Source organism: Myzus persicae, unplaced genomic scaffold (genome assembly GCF_001856785.1).
Source record: "Myzus persicae strain clone G006 unplaced genomic scaffold, MPER_G0061.0, whole genome shotgun sequence".
Taxonomy (NCBI): domain Eukaryota; kingdom Metazoa; phylum Arthropoda; class Insecta; order Hemiptera; family Aphididae; genus Myzus; species Myzus persicae.
Genome location: NW_019104400.1, coordinates 656,260 through 669,906, shown reverse-complemented (window position 1 = coordinate 669,906; position 13,647 = coordinate 656,260). Strand labels below are relative to the sequence as shown.

General features: G+C 27.9%; 1 protein-coding gene across 2 annotated transcripts in view; it reads left to right on the top strand.

Annotated features, from left to right (window-relative positions):
• The window catches only part of LOC111041891 (WNT1-inducible-signaling pathway protein 2), a 162,331-nt gene that overhangs the window by 21,522 nt on the left and 127,162 nt on the right, over window positions 1-13,647 (top strand). For both annotated transcript variants that reach the window (XM_022326336.1, XM_022326335.1), the window contains exon 2: window positions 5,049-5,139. In XM_022326336.1, coding sequence (XP_022182028.1) covers window positions 5,133-5,139 — 7 coding nt within the window. In that variant the 5' untranslated portion in view covers window positions 5,049-5,132. The remainder of the gene's footprint in view (window positions 1-5,048; window positions 5,140-13,647) is intronic.

Genomic DNA, 13,647 nt, shown 5'->3' with positions numbered 1-13,647 from the left:
AACCCATTTTGATCGATGAACTTTTTAACTTGTTCTCTTTTCGGATGATATCGCAGTCAGCGACAAACGAATGTGTCAGAACACTATGTTTGAAAATATATTGCAATATATTTAGTACCCATATAATAATATATACTTTTTTGACAATATTATGGAACCATACGATATGGTAATTTCAAATGGTGTCACCGGTTCGTCACTCTAAAAACCCTTTGTACGATTAAATTAAATTTTGGAACCGAAATTAGGATTAAATCATGCGGACGTTTTATATAATATACTCGACTGCAAACGTTTTGATATTGGATATTAATTTATTACGCAACTGATACAGGAAAACATGGACCTTGCACACCATGTATGCAACCGATATAATGTCAACAACAGCCGTCACCTGTGGACGAAAATTACACGAATTCCAGTAGAATATACGAAATATCGTTAACCGTGAAATTTGACTCGATCCACTGACTATTCCACGTGGGTACTAAGAACGCTCTTGTATTTTATGTAAAATAAGTAATAACGTAATACTAGCTTGGTACAAATTATAGTCATCGTTTCGTCATGATATCGTTAGTAAAGTCAACCACGACCTTGAACGACGATTTGAAATCTTTATATGCCAAACACCGTATAAAATACAATGCAAATATAAACACTCGAAGTACTAGTTATGATATTAATATGATGAATATTTGTTTTTTAATTATTTTTTTTTTATAATTTTTGCTTTCATTGAAAAACAAGTCAGCGAGATTATGATAGAATACAATACGTTTTATCATATATATGTGTGTATAAAAAATGGGCACGGAGCTGATGAAATATTATAGTACATTCATCCCTCAGCAGGCATACTCCTATAATGATGAATGCGATTTTAATTATTCATATCAGGGCACCGGCTGTCGCTCCGATGGATTCCCTTATTTTTATTATTAAATCAATTTATATTGAATATTTTAAGACTATAATTATAACACGATATTATGTTTCAAATATTAATTATACAAATAATAGGTGTAGGTTATAATTGATACATTAATTTAATATCATATTTTAAAGTTGATCGAATATATAACTCATTCAAGATAATATTTATTAAAACATTATTTTTAAATTAAATAAATTACATGAAACAATGTAATGCTAGTAGATTTAAATAATATTCCAAATAACAATGCTATGTACCTACTGTTTGAAAAAAAAAAAACGTATCGTCTGCAAAACGTTGACAATTTATTACATTATTATTATTATTATTATTATTACTCAATTCGCCAGGGGAATAGAAATGCGTTGGAACTGAAAACGGTCCAAAAATATGATTATGGCTCTCAGATATAGTTTGCAACAAAACCGTCAATCGTAGACCTGTCGCATTCAGTAGACAACGGTGGAGTATAGAATGTTATTTTTTCCCAACTTTTATATGGAATAAATATTTACGATAATCGAATCATTTAAATAAAGCCCTATGTGGTGACAATACAGTGTACTAGTGTAGGCTCTTTTCATTGTTCAACACTCATAAGTCAATCGTATAAGTTATGAGGGTTGTTGTACTTGTCTACGCGGTTCATATTATTCTAGTTTGTATTTTACGTAGAGTTTAAGTGGATATTCTTCTACATTTATTTTAATGTTTGTACTTTCTAGTCTCGGTAGTATAACTTTTCATTCGGAGATTTTGCATAGCTATTTTCAACATAAAAAAGTTTTATGAAAATAGTGTAAAATATATTTACGCAAAATAAGTCTAATAAACTTTTACGAAAACCTTGTGGCAAAACTCAATCGTTACTCACAGATGGAGGTTTGACTTTATTTAAAACGAGATTAACCATTATAATATTATAGGTATGTGTTTTATAAATGTAATACTGTCTTCAGAATTGACTTAATAATATTATCTTCTATCTACAACTATCTGTGGAACATAAACTTCGTGGAAACAGTAAATATCTTTCTTAATGTCAATATAACTTAACGTCAGTATTATTTAGATAATTTAATCGAGAGTTGGTAGATCATAGATTACATAAATCGAGAAAAAACATTTCGTTAGACTTTGTAATTCGTGTTTTCTATGCTTTTTATCAAAGTCTAAAGTAAAGTGAAGGAAATCCTGGGAAAATAACGGAGAAGATTACATTTATAGAAAATGGAAACAGTTGTTTAAAAAAAAAAGACTCACTGTCGAAATGGAGCTCTCACTGTTAACATAATTAATATGTTAAAAAGTTATAAATATTCTATTGGATTTGTTGATTTGTAAAAAATACATTTACAGATTCATTTTTTATTCAAACATTTCAATAACAATTATCTGGATATTATTAAAATCAAAATTTTTAATTCCTAAAATACTATGATATCTTGTTAATTACACCAAGCAATGTGTAGTATATTATATAGTAATATAGTATGTATACAATGTTTATAATGTTTAGAAGATGAAAATGAGAAGCTTTCATAATATTAAAATGAAAAAATAGCACGAACACTATACGCAACGAGACAAAATAATGTTTGGAATTTGTTTCAATTTCGTCACTTCGGAGTAGAATGATAGTATATTATTATTTTTATATATTGATTATTGAATGCAGCGAAATATAGGCCATTAGTATAAGAATTTTGTGTTTGGTTAGGTGCTATTAACACTTTTTTTTTAAATTAAATTATTCATTTTTCTTTTCTTTTTTTTAAAGAATAAAAATAAGTTATTTGTGTCCTATGGATTTATTCCAAGTGCTTGGCCAATTTGTTCAGATATGTGAAATTGATCCTGATACTTGTTTTATTTGTGGCATTCGGCGATGATGTGGTTAACCTTTAAAAGGATAGTTTATCATTTATTATTGTTATGATTTATAGACCAATATTTAATGATTTAATGACCAATATTATGAATTTTGTATTTAGTATACTAGTCGAAAATGATTTCAATAAAAAAAATGATTAAAGATTTAATGCTCCATATGACTATGTATTTATAGTTTCATACAACTATTTATCGAGTTTAGATTTGGATTGTTTGAAACTAAAACAATTGTTTTCAGTTATTTTTGACAAAGCAAATATTAAAAATAAAATAAAATATTGATAGTTGACTTAAATATTTTTCTTAAAAATAATATTTTATCAAAATATAAAATTTTTTTTTACAACTATGATCTGATCATACCTCATCACACATTATAGTTTATAATTTAAGGGGTTTTTTTTTTGAATGTCGACAGAAAATACTCATAACACTCGTATTGTATTATATGATATTGTTAGGTGTATAAATGTTGCATCGTATTTATTTTCACGAAAGATGAACTTAAGAGCATCAAAACAATCTGTTCCTTTGTCAGGCTTATAACAATAAAATGTACGTAGTCGCAACACATCCAAAATTAAATTATACTTCGTCGTTGTCGTTTCAAAGCGCTTAGACATTTTAGCTGAGTGGCGGATGTTGTAATATATTATAATATAATAATCAGTGATCTTGAAAAGGGATTTTAAAATGCATTGTGAACATTTCGCTAAAGGTACTGGTAGCTTTTGATTGTTTTTTCTTTTTATTAATAAGGTGAGAACTTTGTCAACACAATAAATACATTCTCATTTAAATTCAATCAAATTGTATGTAACTAGTGCTGTTGAAGCAATAAAAAAAATATACATTTAATTATGTAGATAAAAATAACGTTTATAAGTTATGAAACTTAAAGTCAATATGGTCACATCAATAAAATTATGAATCTACTAAGTACTGCAGTGTATTATTAGGTATTATTTTTTTTCAATTTATACCTTAGTATTACAAATGTCTAAGTTAAGTTTACACTTATTATATTATTTTCAAATAGGAATTTCATTTTAGTTCCATCTTTTTAATCATTAAAACTTACGATTGCCACTTTTATAGCCATAGTTTTTCTTCTTATAAATTGTCATATCATATTACAAATAATCAATCTCCATGTATTAAATAGCATAGAACATAACATACAACAGGTATATCAATAATAATATTTTGTACCTTATGCGATAATTGTGGAGCGTTATCTTTAAAAACACCATTGTTTAATTCAGCGTAATCTGTAATACAATATGAAAATGCAATTGTTACAAATCAGATGCTTATTAAATAAAAAAAAATGAATGACAATTTAAAAGCCTGAACAAATAAAGGATAATTTTGATTATAAGCAGACATTTTCAAGCAAGTTATTACCATCGTGGTTATCAGTTTTCCAAGAATGTGATAAGTTGTTTGATACGAATTCAATTATTCTTTCTATAATGCAAAATGCTCGGTTTTTTTACCAGATAGTCACAAAAAGTATAACATGTTTTAACACAGTTAAAAGTACAGTTATAAGTTCTCAAACTCTTTTCCATTTTTAATAAATGGATGTTATAAATTACGTTCTATAACTATACGATTAATTATAAAAATAAAAATAATTCTAAACCAATAATTACATGATAGGTAAATTCGAAAAACTATTTAACAACGAAAACGTAAAGAGAATTGTTTATTTTATCCAAAGTACCTACATTGCATTATAAATACGATGGATTGGCATTATGATTGATCGCCTTACACATTGGACGTGATTGAGTTCACTGTTAATTCATACTTTATAATGTGATTTAGTGCACAAACAGAATTTTTGATGTATGATAATCATGACAATTAATTTTGATTTTGAAGAGGCTCTCGTACTGCACTTAGCCAACCAAATATATCCAGATGGGTGGCCATTAAATAAATTTATAGCATTTATACACACATTTTCAATTGCCATTTATGTATTTGAAAACATCTGTGTTCTGTATTTTTTCCATGTTACATCTATTGGGCAATGTATCTAAGTATCAATTAGGATAAAAGCATGTAACGAAGAATAAAGTAGTCTGTTGAACAATTCAACATATAAAGTTACGCCCACGTATTATGCTCACAAATTAAATTATTTTAAAAAATACTTGAGTTAAACTAATTTAATGTGTTTTAATGCATGATATTTTTATTTTCACAGGTAACAATGAAAATTCATACACAAAAACAGTAAAAAATATCAACATTTGTACAATATTTCAGAATCTAGTGATTATGTGGACGAATGCAAGGTAGTTAAAACTTTATTTTTCGACTATATATTATAATTTATAATATACTTAGTGAAATCTAAAACCAAGTCCTCAAAATTATTTTAGCTTCGTTATAAACACACTTTTATAAACATAAATATAGATCAACAGGCTTAAAGTAAATTCGGTTTACAAATTATTTTGTGGTTATTAAATTAAAACCTAAGTAAATAGTACACTTTATAATATCACAGTTAAATTCATGATTAAATATAACTCTAAAAGTATCAAAAAAAAGTGCCTACAAAATTTGCCACATAAAACATAATGTTTGTAAACATATAGTTTGACTGTCATCGGGTTAAGTTACATAATAAATTATATAATATACGTATATATCATACAAATATGTTATACACATTAAATAATGTAACAACAGTAGACGTTATATTATATTATGTAATTTTTATAAATTTAAAAGTACGTTTTAATAACTCACTTTCTATTAAAAATAGACGGTATCGAGTGTTTTAATTTTAATTTATTTTACTACAATACATTTCCATTAAAAAGAAGAAAAAAATAGTATACATTTTATATTTTATGGTGTCCATATTTTTTAATTGGTTGCACAAGTCATACGATTGTCATTAAAAAACTAAAACATATCCCTTTCCGTTTTCGTTAGTTGTAGATTTTTAAACCTTAAAAATTGAAAAATATTAGTCATAAATCATTATAGAAATAAGTAATTTTTAAAAAGTTTTTCATGCCAAGTTTTTCCTCAACAAATACATTTTTTATTATTAAATATTTTTCACCATTATTATTAATGTGTCTCAGAATTATATTTGTATTATTTAAAGGATGTTTTAGTTGTTTATTGGGCTTTTATTTAAGTGAATGTTTTAATAGTTGAATTATTTATTACCATTTAGTATTTACAAAGTTTTAAAGTACAGGCAGTTGCAGACGTGTAGTAAACAGGCAAAATTGTATAAGAATAAACAATGTGATTCCCCATACATATTATTCATACAATCATATATCACATGTAAATATATGAATTCCGCGTATAAGCTCTACCAAAAAGATTCTGATCTTAAGTTATGTATAAGAAAATTACATTATTTATACCGTAATATAATATCGTAAAATAAATGTATAAAAAAAAAAAAATACTGATCCTAAAGATAGTATTAACATATTGCTTTCCAGATATTTCATTAAAATTAGTATTCAGAGAATCCTTTCAATGTGTCCGTATAGTTAACTAATATATAGTTTATAATTACATTTTATTCTGATAAAATCAACTATTTTAAAAACCTGGTTCCACACAATTTGTGTAATAATTGAAAAAGCTATTTCAAAAACCTAGATGTTCTTGATTTAACTATCAGCCGAATGACATGTTTTTAATTTAGCTGTTCGATTTCATATATGATGTAATAGACAATACTATTACATGTATCCTGTCCGTAAATAACACGAATATCGACTAAATCATGATGTTTACAAACAAAATAAAAACTGATGAGGCTCTGAACAAAAAGTAAAAAGTAAACTTATGATTTTAAATTCTTAATTAATTAATATAAATATGAAATATGAATCGATATGATACATAAAGTTATGGGTGCATAGTAGTATACGGTATAGTTATTAATTGCATTTACGGTATAAAAATAATTAACAATTTAATCGTGTGACATATTTTTCTACTCGGCTCAACTTTCCGTCTATGATGAAAATATTATAATATAAAGTCAAGGGTATACAATTATTTATATTGCAGGATATTTCAGAAATGATTATATATGTTACCAATAAATTCGTGCCAATTTAGTGTCCGTGAAATATTATTTCCTAAGTTCCCGATGTTTCCATGCAGTACATTTACCGAGGTGTACTTTGAGTGTTAAACTATAACCTCATCATGATGATCCATCTGTAATTACGAGTCAGATTTATCAATAAATCGTAATCGAAAACGTATTTGAGAAGTTTCAGGAACTCAGTAATAGATTATTCTGGGATTTCATCCGGTAAAAGTTGCGTGGGGAATTTTTTTTTTAAACTTATACTGCGTTTAAAAATGAGTATGGGAAAAATCTATTGTAAAAGGAGCACAAAGGCAACATACTCTATTTTGGTTTTGAAAACAATTTTATGTATTATACATTCAAAATTTAATGAATTTAAAAAAGTAGAATAATGCATGAGTTAAAAATTAAAAAAACCCTGTAACATCGTTAAATAATAATTTTATTATTCACTAAACATAAAATATTTTGATAGCCGTTAAAATTATTTAAATCGTTAGGTATAATAATTTACCTATATTTGTACAACAATAATATTCTTTAATTTGTTATCAAACTAATAAAATATAATTATTTTAATAACCTCATTATCAGCAGTTTTGTTTAAAATATTAAGAATTTGTGCATTATTATTTTATATTTTAAACAACTAATTAGAATTTGAAATATTATTTATTGATATACTGACACCATAAACTTTTCAAACGTATTTTTTTTTTCAATACTTTAAGTACATACTTGGGTATATAAGTATTGTAGGTTACAGCAATGATAAAATATTGTAAACAATAATATAATATAGTACACCGTGGTTGTAACTAATAGCGTAATTAAAAACTGCATTTAGTTGATACTCATATTATATATTTAATACGATTACTAAAACAATATTCGATCATTGAGAGGGCTACGAAATGTAGCAAAGCCCTCCCAAATTAAAAATTAAAAACTCCCCTTCAAAAAACCACGTATTACTCTAGCAATTCTAATCACTATGAGTATTAGACCTTGGATTATAATTCAAAGTCAATAGTTTGTTGACAACAATTTAGAGTATAATCATGAATTATAACTAGAATAAATTATTATCTATAGTCAGGGCCTTAGGGGGACTTAGAATTGTACCTAGATCATCAATATCTTAAATCGTGGTTGAAGTTTAGCAGTACACTGTACTATTATAATAATATTATAATATTACGTTATAATAATAATAATAAACCCAATGAAATAAATAGATCTAACACTTCGGGGCAATTCTAATTAGTTTATTAAGATCTTATGATCCACTTGTTCATTCAATTTATCAATGTATTATTTTAATTACTCTGAGCAAGTTTTTTTTCTTCTGGTAAGAAATCGTGATGAAGTTAAATAATATATAATGCATTCATATTTCGTTTCCATATTATATTATAAAGTACATTTTGATCAATACGTCAAAATTGTATGTATGTATGTGTTTAATAAAATAGGCCATAGCTTCCAAATTAATGTTAATTTAGGTCCCTTTCACTGCACAATATATGTTAATTAATAATTTTTTTTTAAAAACACTTTGCTTTTTGAGTTATATAAATATTGGATAATTAAGGAGGAGCAGTTTCTGTAAACACCCTAAATAGAATCATTCGTTGTTAATTAGAAGGATTTATTTGATTTAGCATCAAATGTCAAAAATATAAAATAAATCAATTCAGTTAACGCTGTCAGTCGGATTGTGTCAGTAAGAGCTAATTGTTGACTGTAATGTGGTCCCATTTTGTTGTTTTTTGTCATTCGGTCATGTGAGTGATTATAAACAATTAAAATAGCCGATCGGATTTTCTATGGATGTTCATAATAACAACATTTTGCCCGAATCAATTTCAAATTAATATAAAGAATACATGACCTGACAGCTTAAATAATAAGTAATAAAATAAGATAAATAATTTTTATAACATACTTGAATAAGTGTCTATACAATGCAATCAAAATCAACATATTATTGTACATCAAGTTATTATTATAATATATTATAAAAATCGGTCTATTTCAAATTAAATAACTATACAATTTTCAATCAAATAAATAAATATATTGTGTTAGTCGTCGTGTAAGTCGTGTCAATAGTCACAGTGATTTAGTGAAAGCAATACACTTGAGTTTGTGATTTATTAACTATTTTCTGTTCGTTATTATTGTTTTAAAAAATATCGTTGTGGCTGTGTCCCATTTCATAGGTAATCATTTGGATATTTAAATAGGTATTCAAATATAAATGTATATTAATTACATATTAAGTGACTAGTAAAGTTGTTTCTGATGAATTTGTGTCGTAGAAAAATATTAAATAGATTGTTATAATTCATAAACTTTTTAGGGATATTATTATTTCGAATTTCTACGAATAAAGTTTCAAAATCCTCTGTTATACTACCTACGCTTATGTGTATTTTAAATTTCCATAAAAACAGGAAAAAAATTTTAAATAATTTTTTCTCACCCCATTCTAGAACGTATACTGTAAAATAATAAACGCATTTTAATACCATTGTTCGTTTTGCTTTAATTCCGATACCGGATTTACATTTCAGGTTCATTGTGAACATTTTTTTTTTTCGTTTCGTTTTAACCACACAGGACAGCTCCGAGTCAAGGGATATTTTGGCTCAATTTATATCCGCCTGCAAAGCTCTCATTGTTTATAATTTTCCATTTTTTTTTCATCTTTTTTTAGTTATTCAACATGGTTAGCTTTTTGTTCCTTTTTCAATCGAAAACAGCTTTAACCTTGTATACAATATATTTCATTAAAAACATAAAACAAAAACAAAATATAATATTAAGTTACCCATTAGAGTTTAAAGGGTTACTAGCTTGTCCGTTACTATTATTAAAGTAGGTAGGTACTCTTGATAATATAGAAAATATTTTTTCTGCCCTCTGTCGTCCCATTGTCCCAATATACTCGTATTCTGTATACTGATATTCAAACGAATAATATTATATTTTAACAATAATAAGACCACTCTTGAAGAGCTATTGTTTAGTAAATTAAAAATTATATTCGTTTTTTGCTTAACATCGTACTATCATTCTTTATGGTGACATTAAAAAAATTAGTTGAGGTATAATCTGGCTATAATTTCCTTTAATGACATATCAAACTGAATAAATATTTAAACATTCGTATGCGACATATCCACGGTTATTCGTCATGGTTAATTGGAGCAAATTTATATAAATTCTAACATTGAACCATGCAAGTAACATAATAATATTATTGATCTAAACAAATAATATGAAAAAGGTCGTTATAAACAAACTCATTCAATAATAACGATAAATTTAGTGGTTTACTATTGATGTCCATGTCCATTGAGGTCTCTATTGACGTATTTAATGGATTTTTGCATAGGTACTATGAGATAGAGAATAAATAAGACGCACGAAAGATTTCATTAAAAGTTTTTATTGATGAATTATAAATTTAATATTTATACTAACCTAAATATTTAATTACTTAACCGCACAATATTAAAATAATAAATATAAATACTAGACTATTGTCAATCCAACATTAATCCAATTTTTATAACTCAAATCGAAAATAGTTATAAAATAGTATTATCTTTAACCAATGCTTAACTTTTAATTGTACTCCACCTATTCTAAAATGAAATTTGCCCATTCTGAATATTTGGTCTGATCAGGGCATGTGATTTTTGGCTGATAAATTGTACACATTTAAGCAGTTTTATCGTCTACATTCGACTTATAGATTTAAACCTATCCTAGGTTATGTCTGTATAATAATATTATAGTTAGTAAAGATACGCAGTGTAACGGTATGATCGTTTGTTACCTGAAACATGTTTAATTAATTAAAAAAAAAAAAAAAATGAAATGTATCCCGCTTGCAGCATGGTTCACGTGAACTAGATTAATGTTTGTTCTCGCCGTGAATGATATAGACAATAACTTATAATTATTAAATATTATGAGCACCGAGCATAATATTATAATAGTGTACATGCATGATAATATATATTTTCGTATGTCATATTGTTGTACGAGGAACAATGTGGATTATAATGTACTAGGTGCTTATACCCATCATACATAATACACCTCACGACTCGAGTTACGGTGTTTCATACGAGCACAACCCGTTCGATGTTTTTGTTAATGACATTTGCATATATATTATATATACCTTGAGTGTCATACTGTAAGATCCTCGCCATAATACGTCAACGCTCGGCGGTCGTCTTCAGAATTATTGTGGCTCACCAGCAACGTGTCAGTTCATATCGGTTCTAGATTGATAGTAATTATTGTTAGGACGTTAGGTACGTTGTCGTTATATTTCAACATTGTTATCATTATAATGAGATTATACTGATACGCGTAAGTTTATTATTGTATATTATGTAGTCTGTCGGCGGTGCCATGACGTACTTAACGCGATGAGCGTTAAGACCGAAGCGCTCAGGTCACGCTCGATTGCGTTTGTTTTAATATAATACAGGATTACAGGGTGGTTCTACAACGAATATCACCATTAGGATAAACACAAAATCCGTGTGAAGTGTCCCCCAAAACGACGTTTTCTGAACTCCATTAGAAAATAATAGAATCTTGAAATAAAATAAGGCGGGTCTTATACATTATGATTATTATCAAAATGAAGATAGAAATCAAAAAATATATACTCTACGTCGTCAACTGGAAATTCAACATGTGAAATTATGATATTATGTTCCGCACTTGTGTTTCTCCATTTCACCCCTTGAAGGTTACCATAAGGTGTCGTAATCAAAAAAACTGTGTGACTCCGTTGTTTCATCGTTTGATAGACGACTCCAAGTGCTGTCGATATCACCAGTTATCGACAGATATTGATTTATTAATCTTGCAGGTAGATGCCGAATTATCACCAATTATTTTTAGTGAGAAAACTATAGGAGTTACCGCAGTGGTAGTGTAAGTTAATTTTAAAAATTTTAGCTTTCGGGAAAATTATGGCATTTTTTGCAAAATCACTCAATATATATATTTATGTGAAACCCCAATTTAACCTACTATTTGATATAGGTACATTGTGTGAATTAGTTGAGTCCATCAAGATAACGTTATTATTATTATTATTATTATTATTATTATTATTAAAGCTGTGATGCTAAGAAATCCAAATAATTTAGTGTATAATCCGATTTTAATTTGAGTCTTGCATAAGAGATGATTTTGGAAAGCTCGTCGATGCGCATAATCGGAAACACCCGCAGAGTATGACTTTTATTTTGCAGCATTGTATGAACTTCTCACGCGATCTCTCATTTTAAAAGCAAAAAATATATTTACACTCGAGAGCAATAATTTTTCGTGCGACTATCGATCCGCACGAACCCAGTGGTTTGCGGTTTTCCGAAACAAAACGCGAAAAGTGTAATCGGAAACGTGTCTCGGACGTGATTTTTCCTGAATAGTTATTATTATTCGGACGCACGTCGCATTCCTCGCATATTATTATTATTATATTATTCCGGAACGGAAAACGCACATCCGCAACTGCGCGCGAACTCAAACACAAAAGGCATTTTTATCGACTTATCGTCTTGCGCGTGCACTCGTATAATATATAACAATATGTGGGTACGCGATTTCCGAAGGTCTAAAAACGAAAACTTCCACCAAACGAGACCTGTTATACGCGACTGCACTCCCGAAAATACCTCAACTCCCGATTTAACCCTTTCGCGGATTTCCTCTCACCACCTACTACTACACTGAGGAAGCTATTATACACTTTGCGTCAATCTTTGAATGGCTGAGTGATGGAGCAGAAGGGGTGAAAAGGCACACACGTAATATTCATTATACATTTATCCACGTCATTAGCCGCACGCGCATCGCCGCCGACATTATTCCACGTGATTAGGTCCGATCGAGCACTGTAAACACACTCCAGTACTCCACCTCACCCCGACCCACACACACCTCAACTCGCAACCTAAACAGCCATTTGGTTCATATATTCGATTCGTCGTCGCGAGGACCGGAAATGATTCGTCGAGTCACGATCGTCGTCGTCTTTGGATTTCAACGCGTTCCTATCCAAATGAGAATCTCGGTGATCGATTGTCGATGTAATATAATTTAACAGTGTCATATTCACATATTATTCAACGTACTAACAATTCTTTCGAAAATCACAATCGCTTCTGAAAATATTTTTTTTTACGTAACTTTAAGTTGTTAAACATTAAGACTGTTTACTATTTTTAACCATTATTGCTTTTTTTTAATTTTTACGTTTTTAAACGAACTCGCTCATTTTTTCAATCTTGTGTTCAATAACGGAATATTTTTCAGATAAGTTTCTTGATGTATAAAAATCAAATTTAGTAGAGTAGTTTAAGTACGAGCTGTAACATGGCATTTTAAATACATACTTATATTTGTAACTAAAAATTACATGAACGAGTTTTAATTTTTATTGATCAAAATATTCCTAATTATATTCTGATTTAAAATAATATAAAATAAAAAATATATTTTGTCATTCAAGAGAGTAAACACTTATATAAAGATAAAAATAGTAAAACTATAATTTTTTTCAAACTCTTTTTCTGAAATAATGTTTATTATTGCGTTAAATTAATTACCTTGTACACGTGCGTGAATCGTCAATAAATATTATTAAAACCGTTTTTTACCAGACTACAAACGTTCT